The 19,763-nt window shown below is 35.1% G+C and overlaps 1 protein-coding gene across 1 annotated transcript; it reads left to right on the top strand.

The window, feature by feature from the left end:
- The first annotated feature begins 5,698 nt into the window (after window positions 1–5,698).
- betaCOP (coatomer subunit beta) lies at window positions 5,699–19,618 on the top strand. Its single transcript, XM_085959194.1, has 18 exons — window positions 5,699–5,809; window positions 6,357–6,464; window positions 6,824–7,053; window positions 7,324–7,493; window positions 7,812–8,019; window positions 8,134–8,271; window positions 8,859–9,084; window positions 9,444–9,589; window positions 9,679–9,819; window positions 10,482–10,750; window positions 11,666–11,853; window positions 12,407–12,576; window positions 16,090–16,218; window positions 16,359–16,521; window positions 16,605–16,766; window positions 17,389–17,624; window positions 18,326–18,478; window positions 19,248–19,618. Exons 2-18 carry the CDS (start codon window positions 6,374–6,376, stop codon window positions 19,323–19,325), a joined length of 2,898 nt encoding a protein of 965 aa, XP_085815320.1. The 5' UTR covers window positions 5,699–5,809; window positions 6,357–6,373; the 3' UTR covers window positions 19,326–19,618.
- The last annotated feature ends 145 nt before the right edge of the window (window positions 19,619–19,763 follow it).

Raw genomic sequence — 19,763 nt, 5'->3', positions numbered from 1 at the left:
ATTAGATAATTTAAAAAAATAATTTCTATGGCGTTTAATCGCATATTAATAAAAATATAGATTATTTTTAAAAATAAAAAGAAATTTTATACAGTGAATTTTTGAAATTTCATCGTATTAGTGTGTCATTATTATTGGTGAGAGGTACCTACGAATAAAAAAAAGAAGGAATGAGCATAAATGAGTCGTATAGTATCAAAAGTAGAACTGTCGCATATATGTCGAAATTGAACAAAGTATGCCACATTATTCTTCGGATCATAATGTATGATTAGCAATATAATATTCGAATTAAAATCATATCTGTGTGGTATAAAATCGCGAAAGAAAATAGGGCTTGGTATCAAAGTTAGAACTGTTCACGCCTTTGGAAACACAAGTAGAACTGTTCGGTTTCGACCAATCACAGAGTTGCCCTAAGTGACGTCACAATATGCCCGCTCATACATATCGTTCAGTTGTGACTGTTGACATGCCGTGTTTAAAGTTGAGTTTTTTATGTTTTCTTTTACCAAAACATATAAATACTGATGGCTAGTCCCCTCATGGAGTACCAACCAACACCAGTAATAATAAACAAAGGTCGTAAGAGAAGCAGAAATCCTGAAAAATGACAGGCAAAAATCGACAAAGTTGGCAGGTCAGTGCGTGTAAAATCCATAGGCGTACCTACATCAAATGTTTTGAAAATATTACTTATTAAATATTTTAATTTTATTTTATTTATCCAAGTTTAATTATTATTCTTAATACCTAATACATTGGAAAATATGTCCTATTTTCTGTATGTTTATGGTTTCATGTTATTTTTTAATACCCACAATATTTAATCAATTTAAAATTAAAGTATTATAATTTTTATGTAGGTACCTATTAAAATTGAAATCAATAAATAAAAAAATACATTATTTTTATTATAATGATGTACTGCACTGGTAAATTTGAACTACTTCTTAGTGACGTCATCCACGATTGTTTGGGATCAAAGACAGAACGTTACACAACCTTGGTAACAAAGACAGAACTGTATACTATGTGAGTATCAAATGTAGCACTCTTCACTTTTAAAACATGTATATTTAATTATTTACAACAATCAGAATTCTGACATACGTAAATTCTGTTGTGTATTTCTAATTTCAAAAAGTAGAATAATATTTTATGCTTTTATAAAACTCAAAAATCCAACAAAGCGTTTTTCGTCATTTTCTCGAAACGATGAATAGTGCACAGTTCTACATATGATTCTATACGACTCAAATGTACAAATCACGGCAATCAGAAAGGCCGGCAAATATGGCTGACATTGCGTGATACACAAACATAAAATTCACAAAATTACAAACACATACGATGTTTACGCACACGTACAGACCATGTGATATTTGTTTATGCAAAATCGTGGCTCTACAAAATGGCGAATTCGGTTGCCCGTTTTTATACGGCAATGAATCAGTATGTTCCTTCCTTTCTTTTTTTATTCGTTGGTGAGTACCTATTCATCAGTACTAATATCGTATTATCTTATTTCCCGTAAGTATACCTGATAAGTGTGTTCTTTTTCTATGATCTCTATAGCCAATCTCTTTCCAAAAGTCACCCTTTCGCCACTGCTAGATACCAATTATTATTTTAAAATTTTGGTGGTCATTTGGACTTGTTTTTCATTTTATTCCAATATAATTCAGAACTTAAAAAAGGCCCCCATGGATACTGTTCCCCTACACTGCGTGTGCAATGTCTGCCTCAGATGGTACGATTGTTAACGTTTTGATTACGTCAGATATTTTCTTAGTTCGGTATATGATACAATTTTAGTCGGGACATAAAATGCTGGTACCTTGTACAAAGTATCCAGGTGCGTAGCAATGTGTTTTAGAGTCCAAAGCAATACCTAATACAAAATTTCCGGTTATATTTTTGATAGTGATTGTTACTCCAATGAAGGTTCATTTTTTACTCCTAAAATTTCCCACGATCCAGATACGCTACTCTAATGTTTGGTGAGAGATTTAGTAGCTAATCTATATAATACCCATGTGGGGGGGGGGGTTCAAAGTCCTGGAGAATCTTGTAATAGATGGCTATTATATTATGACGCAATGGATTCGTCATAATATTTAAAAGGGGGCTTCGAAATAGTTCAAACCAATCATACAGTTATTAAATTATATTATCACAATCTTCAAATTATATGTATTTATCACCAGTTGAATAGGTATAAAAAATTACTCAAAACATAACACAATCAAAGGAATATATAACATAACCACTCAAACAGATATGTACCTATTTGTGTACAAACAATAAACTACTAATAATATTATCGTGTCATTATTATATTATTATAATCATCAATAATATTATTTTTAATTACAGGATGTGATTCTAGGAAAGAGTTACTTACATTGATACTTTTACTATGTACGTCCAACGTTGGTATCTATTTGAAATTTACAGTTTTTATTTTTATCGTGGGGTCCTCAATTAGTCAGTGCCTCGGGCCTTCAAGTTCCTAAACCCCACCACTGGGCCCGTACCATTACTTGCGCTCCATTATTCCACGGTTTGCCACTCGTAATCTCGTGATTTCTCTAATCTAAGATGTTGTGTGCTGATGTTATTTAATTATGCGGTTTACATTCTACTTATAGGTTCTGTGTTCTATGTTTTTGAATTTTCCCAGCACAATGATATTCTTAACTCTAAAGGTGGACTTCTGGATAGGATTTTCAGTAACGCTATTTTATCAATTTCGCGATGTACATTACCTTTGATACGAGAGGATGTGTACCACCCTACATTGTTTTTTTTACACGTATTTCATGCGATTCGCCCGCTGCGAACAGAAATTCCCTCACACGGATCTAACTGGTGTGGGGGATGGAAGTTTGATAGTGGAAATATTTCAAGCTGCTTTACTCTTTAATGAGTGAAGTAGATTGGAGTGAGTTGCGTGAGATTTTTGATGTGAATGAGGTGGTACAATACTTTTATAATGTTGTATATCATGTGTTTAATAAATGTTTTTCAAGGAAGTTACTATGTCGAGGTGGAAGACATTATCCGAAGTGGTTTTTTCAGGGGATTATTAGAGACATTAGAGTTAAACACTACTATCATACAGCCTGGAAGGCTAAGCATGGTCAGCATGACTATGAAATATTTGGCCTTTATCGTATGAGAGTGAGACAAGCTGTTCGGCTGGCCTATCGAACATATATGGAATCGGTAAAGGATTGCATTCGCGAAAATCCTAAATCGTTTTGGGATTATATAAAATCATTAAGAAAGGGTGGTAGATTTTCCAATTCGATGACTTGGAAGGGCGAAGAGGTGACTGGACATAGAATGGCAGAAGCATTTGCTGGTCATTTCAGGTCCGTCTACGCAAGTAGTATTCCGAATCTGGATGTCGCCTCAACGTCAAGAAAACGATCGTGCGGTGCCCAATCCGTTGACATCTTCCCAATTGATGAAGGTGACGTGTTTAGATTTATTAAAAAAAACTTAAGAATACGCGCTCTTTGGGACCGGATAACGTCCCTACATTTTTTAAAGGGGTGTGTTGATTTTGTCAAAGGCCCATTTGCATATAGATATATTCTTACAATAGAGACAGGTATCTTTCCGGAAATATGGAAGATGTCGAAGGTGACTCCAATTCATAAGAGTGGTATAGAGTCGTCAGTAGAAAACTACAGGCCGGTAGCTGTTCTCTCTGCACCAGCAAAAGTTCTGGAGAATGATGATCATGCACAACATGATTTCTCCAAAAATTGAGTCATTTATAATGAATGAGCAGCATGGATTTAGAGCAGGCCGATCAACGGAAACCAACCTGATGGTATTCACTGATTATGTGTCGTCAGTACTAGATAGAGGCAGCCAGGTTGACTGTTCTTACAATGATTTCTCGAAGTCATTTGACAGAGTCGATCACGATATTCTAATGGAAAAACTCCAACTTATTGGATTGTCGGATCGATTTTTGAAGCTATTCGGGAGTTATTTTAGGAACCGTCAACAATACGTTTCGTACGGCCTTTATCAGTCACAGACCTTTTACACATTTTCTGGTATCCCCCAGGCTATTAATGTCATTGCTCCCAGGGCTCAAACTTAGGGCCATTGCTGTTCACGATTTTTATAAATGACATAGTATTGGTAATTAAAAATGCTATGTTTTTGTTGTTTGCTGACGACTTGAAACTCTTCATGGAAGTTGTCACCTTGGACGATTGTCGTCAACTCCAACTTGATATAGATAATATATTAGATTGGGGCAGGCGTAACAAACTGGACTTCAATATTGATAAATGCAATGTTTTATCGTTTACTAAAGCCTCACGAGTATTGTTTTTCCAGTACTCGATGCATGGCAGAGTTCTCTCGCGAATATCATCTGTAAGAGATCTTGGAATTACGTTTGACGGTAAACTGAAGTTTAGTGGTCATATAGATACCATTTGTAAAAAGGCGCTAAAGATGTTGGGCTTTGTCTTGCGTACTTCCCGGGTCTTTTCGGATGTTACGGTACTAAAATTTCTCTATAACTCCTTAGTTAGAAGCAGACTTGAGAGTGGGTCTATCGTTTGGGCCCCGCATCAGTTGAAGTACGGCCTTATGGTGGAGAGAGTCCAAAAGAAATTTTTAAGACTCCTTTACTTTCGGCTGTATGGATATCATCCGTGGCTCTATCCGACTGATTTTCTCTTAGGGATGCTTACATACTGTAGCTTAAAATTTAGAAGAGATCTTTATTTAGCTACATATTTTTTCAGACTTATACGCGGCGTAAATGTGAACTCTGCCATTCTTGGTGGTGTTGTCTTGTGTGTCTCTTAGGAATCTCTTAGGTGTGTCTTAGGAATCGAGGGCATCCGTTGTTTGTTCTCCCACGGTGCAGAACTAACCTGCCATTAGTAATGCCAATTGGGAGGGCAGTAACTATGTTTAATGAAATCGCTTCGGATATTGATATATTCCACTTACGTGAGGGTGAATTTAGGTGGACGTTGTTTTATAAGTTTTTAAAATAGGGTCTATCAAAGTTCACTCTGTGTGCTTCCATCTACTTTTATTTTGTTACTTATTTTATTTATTTTCTTATTTTATTTCTTATTTTATTACTTATTCTCTTTATTTTTATTTTTAAAAATTAATAACACTTATTTTATGTCATGTCGTGAACGCTTTGAATTTATAATTTGTTATGTTCATTATATGTAAAATAAATAAATTTGTAAAAATTTGTAAAAATTTGTAAAATAAAATTTGTTCCATTGTGAATCCACATATTATTATTTTTGTAAACGCTATTGCCATCTGGTTTTGAGTAGCCAAAACTATCATGAAACAGTATACTACCATCTTTGTATTACAAATAAAGTTCGTAAAGCCTATCCAGTGTAGTCACACTGAGAGAATTCAAACATTACATTTATTATACAAACTTATCGATATTAGTGCAAACTTGCAGATGGTGATCTATGTATTATGTGTTCTGACGTACTAAAAAAGAACTCCGGTTTGCTTGTTAATTTGTGAGTGGTAAAAGAGAGAAGAGAAAAAAAAGAGAAGGACCGCAAACACAGTGGCCCAAAGAGAACTCTTTTGGGGAATAAAATATTGTGCAACCATACACAACTCTTTTTGAAGTGTGGCAACTCTACAATATTGTCAAGTTGGCAAAATCGTATTTTGACAGCCACGTACACGTATGCTTGCCTTAGCAAGTTTATTTCTTGTATTTTATTAAATGTCTAGAAATATATTTAAACATCTCCAATACTTTTACTAGTACACAGTAAGTAACGATTATTTTGTCATTGTTATTAATCCACCATAAACAGTACTGTTTTACGCGTGTCAGAATACCGGTAACTGCATGATCTTTCGTGACATTTGAATACAAGATCTCCATAATATTATGTTTTCCAATGCTTTATACACACATTTACCCACTGAAACTTATGGAACATATTAAGCAGCATACTGGATTATATACTTAACACATTTCTGATGATTTAATACATGATTGATTTGAAATTAAAATGAATGATTTAGCTAGTGACGAAGCGAAAACGACGATGTTGACAATTTCTGATGCAATATCTTGTTAATATATTAATGCATTATATTTCGTAAAGATACAGCACTACGTATCATCAAAATAAAAACTGAAATTGATATTCCCGGCAGGTAATTTTCTGAAACTGTAACTGATGACATTTGTGACAGTTTACTACATAAGTACCTTATAAGTATTTGCCTAATTATACGAAAGCAAGTTTCATGTGGTTTTATTATTTGTAATCAACATTAGTATAAGTATACATTACATGAATTTTCAGTCAAAAAGAGTGCAATCATGGCTTCCGTAGAGCAACCATGCTACACCATCATCAATGTTCCAACCGATTCTGAACCATTCAATGAGATGCAACTGAAAATTGATCTCGGTAAGTCTTAAACACTCATTAAAATGAAAACCATTAACATAATAAATCAAGAAGATGGAAGGAAGATCTCAGTAAAATCATAGAGTTCTGTAACAAAATTGAGGGAAGACCTAAATATCGGATCCTCATTCAGAAGAGTAGTGGTGATCATCTCACTCACATTCAAAACATCAATATGTATTAACCTTATCACTGCCAGCTAATTTTTACTAGGTGGACACTTGTAAGCCAGATATTTTTGGAATAAAATAAATCCCTTAAGAAATATGAAATAGGAACAGAATGATAAATATTTGTGAAAAATTACCAAATGAACATGTTTCTCGAGTTTATCATAAATTGTTTCCTTTCTGTTTTAGAAAAGGGCGATACCAAAACAAAAATAGAAGCCCTGAAGAAAACCATAAATATGATATTGGCCGGAGAGAAGTTGCCAAACTTACTTATGATCATAATAAGATTTGTTCTTCCGCTTCAAGATCATACAATCAAGAAGTTGCTTCTCATATTTTGGGAAATTGTCCCAAAAACTACTCCCGATGGAAAATTGTTGCAAGAAATGATATTGGTCTGCGACGCATATAGAAAGGTGACAATTTTGTTAAGAAGAATTATGTTACATAATATGTATATTGTAATATGTGTTACTTTATTGTTAAATTTAAAAGTCGTTAAGTATATAAATTCTATTGAAAATAATTAAATTACATTTGTCAAATCTATGCCAAAAATGTTGCCTCCAGAACATTTTGCTTCAGTTTTGATCAACATAATTAATTATTGTACTATACAATAAATAATATTATCGCATATATATATTTATTTCATTTTATGAGAATACAAATAAATACATTTACAGGACCTACAACATCCTAATGAATTCCTCCGTGGAGCAACATTACGCTTTCTGTGTAAATTGAAGGAGCCCGAACTCCTAGAACCACTAATGCCTGCCATCAGGACTTGCCTTGAACACCGTCATTCTTATGTCAGACGAAATGCTGTTCTTGCTATTTTTACAATATACAGGTATAATTATAATTATTATATTTTTTTCTCATAGATCTGCTGTGAATCTTAATTCATTAGAGGTAACTGAAAAGTTCCTAATCCCACACTCAATGTACCTACACAATTACTGGACAAACTGGATGAGGTAGATTGTTTTGATTTGGAGTCAGCCAACTGTGTTCGTCGCTTGATTCTCACAGACTCACTTTTGTGAAGTGTGCTCGTCACATCCTCATTTTATGTTATATATCACTACAGGCAACATTTTCATGTCGCAATTTTATTACAATACATACTCGTAATTACAATTTAATAAATATAATTGCCATTTCGCAGAAACTTTGAATTTCTCATTCCCGATGCCCCGGAGTTGATTGCCACATTCCTGGAAAATGAACAGGACATGTCCTGCAAACGAAATGCATTCCTCATGCTGCTTCATGCTAATCAGGACAGAGCCCTCACCTACCTCGCGTCTTGCCTTGACCAAGTGCACAATTTCGGAGACATCCTGCAACTAGTAATCGTAGAGCTGATATACAAGGTAATTCAACGAATCTTAAAATTAAATAATTTAATAAACCAAACACTAGTTATATATGCGGAATCATTTGAGATAAAACTAACTGATTGAAGTTTAATAATATTATGTTTCTAGGTTTGTCATACAAATCCCCTGGAACGGTCGAGATTTATCCGATGCATTTATAACTTGGTGAACTCTAACAGTGCTGCGGTAAGATACGAAGCAGCAGGTACTCTGGTGACTCTATCATCAGCCCCAACAGCTATTAAAGTAAGTACATAGATTCAATAAATGTGTTTTAATAAATATGACGATACAACATGACCGCCAATATATGAGATGTATGCCACAATAAGTGTTTAGATGTCCACTCGAACTTTCACTCATTGTAATAATATATTTTATGTTGAGTATTAATACAAATAGTCACAGAGAGTACATGATCTATTTCCTTAATGGATTTTTTTATAAATGCTTATTTTACATAATAAATTGCCCTTATATGTATTTATATGTCGTTGAACTATGTAGCTTTTCAGGATTAATTTCCCATGTCTCCAGGTGACAGGTACCATATATACATATTCTAAATTTAATAAAATGAAAATGGTGATGAATTCAAATCCTGTACCTCATATTGGATCACCCCATATATTATATTTTACAGCCAACATGTCATGGCTATGGTTTCATAGCATTATATCTAGTGTAAAGAATGGTAACGGGTTTCAGGCTCATGGCAATTTACGTGAAAGAGATGGGGAATTTGTAGTCCTGTGGATTGGTGCTAAGCGTCCACAGTGATGATATAATTAGCCTATAGTGCCATTTCATTCTTATTACTGTGATGTTTTCAGGCAGCTGCATCATGCTACATTGAACTGATTGTCAAGGAAAGTGACAACAACGTAAAGCTAATCGTTTTAGACAGACTCCAAGCCCTGAGAGGTGGCACTCTGGCCGGCGTTGGTTCTGATATAAATGCAACTGGAGCCGCAAGAGTATTGCAAGACTTGGTCATGGATGTTCTGAGAGTTCTGGCAAGCCCTGATCTAGAAGTGAGAAAGAAAACACTCACATTAGGTTTGTTTTATTATTTTAACTGCTAAAATTTTGATTGACATTCATCACCAAACAGTGGTGAGGAATCGATACTTAAGTCATTTTTCGTATATTGTGACTTAAAATTATTTAATTTCGAAAATTGGTTAAACAAAAATAAAATAATGTCCTCAAATAGTGAAAATCTATCATAATGCGAGAAACTAGCAACATCTATAATCAGAATGAAATTTTTGGTCCAATTATCCTAACTAAAATTTGTATGAAAATCAGTATTGCTGCATTGCTCCACTGTGCCGTGCTTTGCTTCAAAGCCTGGTCTATAATAAAAATATTAAGTCGTTATTGCATAAAATATTGTTAGTATCGTTTTGTTCTAGCTATGGATCTTGTATCATCGCGAAACATTGAGGAAATGGTATTGCTTCTGAAGAAAGAAGTATCGAAAACTCACAATGTGGAGCACGAAGACACAGGGAAATACAGGCAACTCCTCGTTAGGACTTTGCATGCAGCTTGTATCAAGGTATTAAAAAATTAATGATATCACTGAAATGTGTTAAATTAAATTAGAAAATATCAATGGATTCAATTTAAATGTTTCAATAATTTCAGTTCCCTGATGTAGCTGGAACAGTTATTCCCGTTCTTATGGAGTTCTTGTCAGATACAAATGAGCTGGCCGCTTCGGATGTTCTTATCTTTGTGAGAGAAGCCATTTACAAATTCGAGCATCTAAAGCCAATAATTTTGGAGGTATGTAACTACATAGCATTTGCTATTTAATATAAGTTGCATATTATTATTTTCATTTCTTACTTACGAGGATGTTAAAAGAAAATCTGCTCCTATGGATATGTAGTCTATACATATGAATAGCTGATAATAAGGTTACTATGATTAATAATTAAATTAGCCGCCAAGTCATTTCAGACTATAAGTTCACTCTTGTGCTGTGAGATTTAGTTTCTAGGAGTAGGTACACTGAGAAAAAGCTCTACAAGCTTGACAGAGTTTTTTTATTAATTGAACTGTCATTAGTTACATAATTATGTAAAATAGTAAATAACAGTAGGTAAGTTAGTAACCAAAAAAAAACCCTCAACAGCATACCATCATTTGCATCCTATCCTATTCGTAAATAATGTATTCAGTGTATGCTTGAATAAAGGCACCTTTTCACGCTTTCATTTGTTGCCACATACGTAGATTGCGTAATTATTTGCTATGCTATCGATTGCACACTAGGTTACAAGCTATCCTAATAAGTATTGTGAAATTTTGATAACAATTTATTTGTGAATATCAAGTAAACTGTAAAATAATTTCACATTGCCTACATCTACATAATCATAATATGCACACGTGCGATATTTACGCATAACCATGAGAGTACTAATTGGGCAATTTTTTTTTAGAAACTGCTAGAGTGGTTCCCTGTGATGCGGTCTCTGCGCGTTATGCGTTCAGCTTTATGGCTCTTGGCCGAGTTCTGCGAAGGCCAAGATGGTGCCGATGCCGTTCTTGAAGTGATCAAAAAGTGCATGGGAGACTTGCCCCTGGTGGGTGAAGAGGTCAAAGCTAACTCCAAGGAGAACGCTTCCAAGATGCAAGCGACAACCACCCCGCGACAACTCGTCACATCCGATGGAACTTATGCAACCCAATCTGCATTCAGTGTTGCCCAGTAAGAATACTTTGTAATATAAACTTGAAATATTCAAAATTGACTTATGATTACATATTAAAATAAAAAATCCAATTTATTTGAACACATTCAATTCAATGCATGACATCATTGAAATGAATTCCAGACGCGTGTGTGCATTTTATTAATAGATGTCATGTTTGCAGTGCCCGAGACCAAGGTTACACAATGCAATTGTATACATATACATTGTTTTGAGTTGTCTTTTTTTACACCTGTGCCTATTCAAGAAAAATATTGTCAGTTCAAGAGAAAGGGCACATTCTAGAAAAGGTGAAAGAACACATTGACATAATATGCTCCAGAACAATTTGTATATAAGATTTTTATTTTTTAAATTTCCATACTCTCTTACTTTGTACCTTTATTTACGTTTTTTGGGCAGTCCCTTCAAAAACGTAAAATGGTTTTTTTTTTTAATTTCTGTTAAGTGAGTTTAAGTTCAGTGAGAGAACGTCAAGCCAGAAACACGTCACTTTGCTGCGTGAAGGCGACGGGCCAATTAATTCTAAAATCGTGTAAAGATGACTAAAAACGTTACCCATTTACTTTAAAAAGAAAACATGTCAATGAATATATTATTATTGTTACTAATAGAACAATAAACAGAACATAAAATGGACGTATGTTGGATTTATATGACAAATAATATTTCGTTTGACAGGCGTCATTTGCACCCGCGACCCGCAATCCGCGCATCGCCTAGCAACGATCTTTATAGACCGTGCCTCAACTGATTCACGGCCTTAAGAAGTTTTTAATAGCGCCGCATGCTACCAGTGAAGACGAATGCCCCAAATTTGAATGTCATACATTACATAATATTCTCTTTTGCCGAGAGTTGCTTTAGGAGTGGGGGCCATGGCTGAACCTTTTTACATTTTTTTTTTACAGAATTGACGGTGCTGATGGCTTATCAGGCTCAACAAAACTTCTCCGTCAAGGAATTATGAGCGGCGACCTTTTCTTGGGAGCATGCGTCGCTTCCGCCCTTGCTAAGTTGGCACTACGCTTTAACAGCCCAATCCTCACCAATGAGTCGATGCTTATTATGGCTGCTATTCTTAACTTTGGGAAATCTGGTAGGCTTATGTCATATTTTTAAATATAATGTACTTACTAATAAAAACATTCACAATATTATGTATATTTTGACTATAACAAGAGTCCTATGAAATATTACACATTTAAATAAGCTACATATTTATAGCCACTTTTTTATTTTTACTTTCAATGGAAATGACATATTCATGATTGTTCAACTAAATATTCTATAAGTGCGTATATGGAAATAATTAAGATTGGACTCCTTATTCAAAAGCCATTTGATGATTTATCTCTTATCCAATCATTTTAAGATGGCCTGTTTCCATTTAATGTTAAAACTACAAGGATTCGGCGAGTTCATGAATTGGACATAATTATTACAAATAAATCCACAATACAAAATGAATTGCAGCTAATTTAAACAGTAGACGATGAATCCATTTTTCAACTCATTTTCATATAATTAGCCTCTTTCTAGGGCTTATCTACTGTAATGTGGAATAAATGAAGTACTTCATATAATAATATAGGTATAAGTACTTACATTGTGGTAAATTGACTGTACTGACTATTTTTTGTATATTGTAGGAATCTCCACTAAACCGATGACAAATGATGACATGGAGCACATTCTACTGTGTCTTCGGGTGTTGAGTGAACGTCCCCCAGCCCTAGTAAAGATATTCTCCTCTGAATGCCGGCTCGCTCTTTCGAACATGCTGGATGCTAACCAGGCAGCTCTGGATTTGGCTAATAAGGTTGATTATGGAATCTCTATACTATCGCCTTATTTTATTGCTTTAGTAGTTTTTGACAGTGGCTAAGACTCGATACTTACCTCAGAAACATACTAAAAATTCCTGATTTTGAAACTACTGATCCATCTATGCATGCATGCAAAGTAATCCTAACAATTCTGTTAATTTCAAATTCCCAAATCCAGACCATGAGTATTTGTTACGTTATCCTCTTCCTATTTCCTCTTGTCACGTAAAGATAAAGAAAAATAGTTTTTAATGAAGCCTGGTAAAAGATACATATAAACATTTTGAACACTAAGCTTCTCATCTTTCTGTCACAGTAACCCTGGGCTCCTGATTTAATTTTTGACCTATCTAAAAACTAGGGTTTTTTTTGACACAACAGTTTTGATGGCCATTTTGTTTTCAAAGGAAAAAAAAAGACTGAGGATTCAGAATACTGTTAATTAAAAGACAATTCGCTGGCCTAATATTACAAGGTTCTAAATGTTCATTGTTAAGAAAACAAACACAACAATGAAGTAGTACAGCGGTTCTCAACCTGTGGTACGCGAGTGGATAGTTGGTGGTATGCGAAAAATAATCAGTAATGGCGGACATAAAAAGTAAAAAAAAATCATTGAATCATCATCAAAAAAATTGTCTCTTTTTCATCAGAAGAATTTTTACATTTACCGTGCTTAATTAATTTTATATACATTGATACACCCCTGTTGCAGGCGGGCTTCTCCCGGTGTAAAATAATCATTTAGTAGCTATAAGTCGAAACGTAACCCTGACCTCTAGAAACGGCTTCATAAAACATCTAATCTGATTCCTTGCTCAACCATGTAAGTATTTTTTATTCATAAGTAAAGGCCTTCGTCCGGTGTGTGAAGATCACATATTGGGCGGAGGTGCAATTAAGATACATTTAATTTAATTTAAAAAGTATAAATGATGATGGATGAAAGAGATAATTTTAAGACTAAATATAAGTATTCATATAATAAATTTTGCCGCGCTTGTCGGCAACGTCCAAATTTCCACGCGCCTGCACCGGGGTGGTCCTCGTGATTCGTCAAATCAAAAAAAATCACGCGATTAAATTTGGCCAATCACGAGAGTCCTTTTTGTAGAATGGCGTGGGTACGCGAAGTTTGAAAAAGAAAAAAAAGTGAGTGAGCAGCCCTTTTTCAACATGTACGGACCTGCGAAACTTATTGTTAAAACAAAATATGTAAACGTTTAAAGAAAATGTAAAATATAAGAAGACCACTGATACCAGATGAAGGTCTCCCACAGGAGACCACCTCAAAGGGCAGACCGAACCATCATATTTCCCAAAATACCACAGCCTACGTCCACTCTACGCGGTTCTCGCAACCCTCTGCCGAGCGAAGCCCGCCTCAAAGAATCGTAAATTCAAATTCTTCAGAATCCCGCCAAACACAGACGCGGCCTGTCAAAAACGGTCGCTCGCACCGCCACTAGTCGATTCGTCGGTAAAACAGAGAGCGCGTTAATGCCGGCAATCTGACAGTGGGACGCGCGCGAAAAGCTCTCTCTTTCTCGTGACGCCGAACCAACAGCATCGCCCGCAAAAGCTCTCTCTCGTATCAGACGTCGACCAACCAGGATCTCTGCTCGCCTCGGACGCGAAGCCAAGCCAGCATCCCCTATTCTCCAGCCAAAAGGACCGTGTCGGCGCCAAGCAAGATACCAAGCTAAAGCATTCCGGACAGCCAGCCAAAAAGACTGCATCGCCATGACCAACCCACCGCCACGACAATAACCTGTACCCACTTAAAATATACCAGCCTTGACAAAATACCCCGTGCGTTTCTCACTCCCACCCCCGCTTTGGCCTTGACGTTATCACGGCCTGCCATCTCCGCTGAAGAGCGCGCGGAAGGCCGGTGATAAGTTGGCGCCCCACGTTGGGCGCCAAATGTCATTTACGAAAGGGGGGGGGGTGGGATGACAGCGCTGGACCCCCCTGATGATGTAATGTCATGTCAAGTCACGGTGGTATCGTCTGCTTCTTCTTTCGGGGACATGTTTATGTTGATTGACAACGCGGAAGTACAGGCGAAAACAGGGCGCTTATTGTTCGGAATATAAATACAGTAAAGTACAGCTTACAAAATATTTAACAAAAAAAATATTTAAAAAAAAATAAATAAATTCGGTTTTTGGTCTCTCAGGACGCCGGCCGCGGCCGTCGGCGTCTCCCGCCAATTCAAATTTATTTATTTTTTTTTAAATATTTTTTTTGTTAAATATTTTGTACGCTGTACTTTACTGTATTTATATTCCGAACAATAAACGCCCTGTTTTCGCCTGTACTTCCGCGTTGTCAATCAACATAAACATGTCCCCGAAAGAAGAAGCAGACGATACCACCGTGACTTGACATGACATTACATCATCAGGGGGGTCCAGCGCTGTCATCCCCCCCCCCCCCCCCTTTCGGAGGTGACACCACGTTACGAGCACGAAAGACCGTGTTTTATTTACATTCCTATCGTTTATATTTTTTTTTTTGTGAATCCGGGGTTCGATGGACACCTGAGCTAGCCGCTGGAACCCCGGGTATCTCAACATATTATATTTTCTATTGATATCGGTCATTTTTGGAAAAAAATTGCCTGCGGCGCATTTAATTTTTTTTTATACAAATAATTTAATTTAATTCTATGTAAGTAATTTTTTTTTAATAAGAATTAGTTAAAAAAAAACTTTTTTAAATGTCCTGGTTTTGAATTTCGACAAGAAATGAGCTTCGGCACCTTTTATTAAAAAAAAAACATTGTGATATGTAAAGTTCAAATGTCTCATTTTTATCAGAAAAAATAAAACCTTTGGTATTTTTTTTAAACTTTGTTCTTCGAAATATAGTCACCCTATAAAATTTATAATGCAAATAGAATAACAAATTTCTCGAAGTACAATCATTTTTACGTGGTAGGTAAACGTTTTAGTGGTACGCGAGGCAAAAAAGGTTGGGAAACGCTGAAGTAGTATTCTAAGCTGCCTCATTGTTACTTTTATTTCGCCAAGGACAAACACTTAGAACCTTGTAGTTCACCACTCGCGAATCATTTAAAAAAAAAATTAAGATTTATTAACAACAGATATACCCTAATCCAACGATGATTTCACTCTGATGTCAAAACATCTCATTTCAATCGATAGTTGACAACATAGAGTGGGTTAAATAATTTTCCTTCTTATGCCGGCAAACTGCACTCCAAGAAATTAGTTCATAAGTTTGATTGAGGGCATGATGCAAGCATTCCATCTCTCTTGACTCACACCCCACTATGTCGGTTCGTAGAGTAAGTCTGTAGATAGTGTAGATGGTCTGTAATCAGGTCTACGGTGTCTGTATGTATGGCTGGTTTAAAGGCCTATAGAGTTCAAAGAGTAAACACTAGCAAGCTAGCAATTCAACTATATACCATAAAAGACATGTTTAATCCGCCATTAATGCCATGTTCAAGATTTATTAATTTTGATTTGTTTTAGGAGCGAGAAAAAGCGGTAGCAGGTGTAGCAGGCGTTATCGGAGTTGAACACACTGTTATGTTTTCACTCCTCGCGGGGGCAAGAGAATCTGGCGGACATGATGTTTTCGAAATGTCTCTCAATCGAGCTGTAAGTATCAATTCACAATTATTAGATATACATATCGGTATATTAATTAATTTATTTCAATAATCAATAATTTTGTTGATTGAGATATGTGAAAAAATATTTAAAATTTATACTAATGAAATCTTGTTCTTTATTGCTAGATTGTGGGACGGCCAGGTCAAGGAGAGGATAGTGAAGATACTCCTTCTCGTCTTTCTAAGGTGACTCAGCTCACTGGATTCTCTGACCCTGTTTACGCTGAAGCTATTGTAACTGTCAATCAGTATGATATTGTCCTGGATGTCTTCATTGTTAACCAAACAGGTAATGTATCATCCTAATACGGTTAATTATTATTATTTCATCTTGTGATCATTCCACTAATTTCTTAATTCTTTGTATTTTAGGCGACACATTACAAAACTGCACATTGGAAATGGCAACACTGGGAGACCTCAGTCTTGTTGAGAGACCGCCGGCAGTTGTTTTGGCTCCGCATGATTTCTGCTCCATAAAGGCTCATGTCAAAGTAGCATCTACGGAAAATGGAATCATCTTTGGAAATATTGGTCAGTATCTGAGAAATGGAACTATAAAAATAGAGAACGTTTAGTATTAAATAACGATTCCAGAAAGTTTTAGTAGGTATGCTTGAATCCACAGAAAAATTAATTATCTCCGCTTTGTCAGAATTTAGTGGATTGTTATTAAACACCACAGAAAACTGTTCATATAAATTCTAAATGGTGGCTTATAATCATTACAAACATATAAAGTGTTGAAATAGTTGAAACAAGAAATCGGCGATAACAGGAAGTCTCTGTAGTCGTATATAGAATACTTCTCAGTGACATGTACCTGTCATGGTGGCAATGCGCACACGGCATGCGTGTTTAAATGATGTATCAGTTCTCTTTTTAGATGCGACTCCTTATTTCTCAATAAAACAAAAGTTTAGTAATAAATATTCTGACATCACTCCTGATCGTTTCAGACAGCTTGAAATTACGTAAATTGATAGATCCGTACACCACGGGAGCGTAAAATGAAACGATAAATTTGGGGACATTCCTCATTTGAAAATGGAAGTGTGATTAGCTTCACTGGAGGGGATTGTTAGTTCACAGTTTTAACACATGGACAAGAAACTCTTGTTCGACAATAGATAACATTATGTTTTTATTTTTACAGTGTATGATGTGACCGGAGCTGCATCTGACAGAAATGTCGTTGTATTGAACGACATTCACGTTGACATAATGGATTACATTGAACCTGCCACTTGCAGCGATACCGACTTCAGAACCATGTGGACCAACTTTGAATGGGAAAACAAAGTGTCCGTCAACACCAACCTAACAGACTTACACGAATACCTACAGCATCTATTGAACTCCACAAACATGAAGTGTTTGACCCCAGATATGGTGAGAATGACAGGATTTTGAATATTTTTTTTGATACGAGAATTATTGGAAATTTTTTACCCTACGTGATATTGCAGTACATATTTATATTGTGGCCCAGTCGTAGCAGATCACCAAGACCTTGACGATTGAGGCACTTATGGAAGTTGCATAGCCATGAGAATCTTTGTTCGCACCTACCTATTTTTGGAAAAAGTACCCACCTACTTTGGTGTACAAATATTGTATGAATTGGTATATCGTGTGTATCAATGGTTTGATGGTAACTTGGCCCAGGATAGGAGGATAGTAAGATGTACCGCAATTTAATCACCAACCTTCTATAGAAGACGACACCAAGAGAAGAATATTCTACATATTATATTAGTAAAAATGACATTTGTTTATTATTCAAAATAAGTGGATTCATTTGTAAAACTTATTCTTTATTTGAATATTTTTTTTGTTTTATGGTTTTACTAGTGATTTATGGAACAATAGCCCCAATCGAATGGATACTAGATAATATCTTGGGCATGGTTGCCAACTTGGCCTTTTTTTCAATAGATTTTATTTTTGCACACATCTCGGGACCCGGGTCTTTTATTCAAGCCATCAAGCATCAAATTAAATTCACTGCATAGAGGTATTAAATAAAGTTAACTGATTTTCAGATAATTTTAAGTGTAATAAAATTAAATAAATATATATTTTTTCTGCAGGCACTCTCCGGGCAATGTGGCTTCATGGCTGCAAATATGTATGCGCGGTCTGTGTTCGGAGAAGATGCCCTCGCCAATCTGAGCATAGAGAAACCTTTCAACAAGCCCGATGCACCAGTTGTCGGCCACATAAGAATACGAGCTAAAAGTCAGGTAAACGTCAATTTCACTAGATAATCTACATATTTAAATAATAATTTAATACAGTTCAGATTTACGGGATTCAAGTGCATAGATAACCAAGTTAAGTAATACCCCGTTTACACGTGCATAGATTTACTGTGCACAGTAAGAAAATGTATGGGGAAACATGTATTATCCTGCAGTTGGCCAGATTGCGTGCATGAATCAAACAAGTTTGGAATTTCTGAATTGTGCTTATTTATTAGGTAGGCAGGGTTTGATGAATTTGAAAAAACTAACTTGTAACACCATCAGCAATATATATTCTTAATTCAACGAAAACAAATAAGTATGACTGAAAAAATGTGCACTATTTTTGTCGGATGACCCATATCATACCTAAACTATTATGGTTTGGTTGAAACAGGGCTTAATTGAATTTTAAAAAGTAACCAATGCCATCTCCAAATTGTATTCTCAGTTCAATGAAAAGAAATAAATATGACTGACAATGTTTAGTGTGCACTATTTATGTTGAATCTTAACAGCCTACTGCTACCCCTCGCTATTGGTTTTTAGTTTGTATTTGAAGAGGTATAAATCTGGCCAAGATATTTAAATAATAATATTATACACAAGAGTTTATGGAATATTAGCCAATGTTAGCCATAAAATGTTTATAACTATTCATACAAACCAATTGAATCGTTAAATCATAGTTAATGCGTACATAGCTCTGTTGTATGTAAAAATTTAGAGTTCATCATAACTTAGCTAATTTATTTTTTCATTTCTACAGGGTATGGCGCTGAGTTTGGGGGATAAGATTAATATTTCACAAAAGGCTCCCCATAAAGTTTTATGCGCTGCAAATTAACAAAGTGTCCATAAATAATTGTATTATTCTGAAAATATTGTGTTGTAGCATTATTATAAGTCATATTTTTCACTATAAAAAAGCAGGAGAAATCGAAAATTCATCAAAATTTATTATAATTCTATTAAGATATTTTTTGTAGGCTTCTCTGATTTACTATTTTTTAGTTATATTGATTATTAAATTTTTTTGTAGTTAGTAAGCTACAGTTTAGTAATTATTATGAAAGATATTATGAATTGTAAGTATGCTGTATTTTAATTTTAATAAATGAAGTACCCATTGTTCGAGAACATGTCATTTTATTTTTATATTAGTGATTTATTATTTATTCTTAAAACCCATTGTCATATTTAAAAAAAAGTATTTTATTGATACATATCCATGTCAACAGTAATTCAGCATAAAATATTTTTATGTTGGTCAATTGTAAAAATA

The sequence above is a fragment of the Rhyacophila brunnea genome, unplaced genomic scaffold (assembly GCF_057557595.1).
Source record: "Rhyacophila brunnea isolate RB1 unplaced genomic scaffold, BYU_Rbru_1.0 scaffold_8, whole genome shotgun sequence".
Taxonomy (NCBI): domain Eukaryota; kingdom Metazoa; phylum Arthropoda; class Insecta; order Trichoptera; family Rhyacophilidae; genus Rhyacophila; species Rhyacophila brunnea.
Note: the sequence above shows the minus strand (reverse complement) of the source record. Positions and strands in the feature narration are given on the sequence as shown.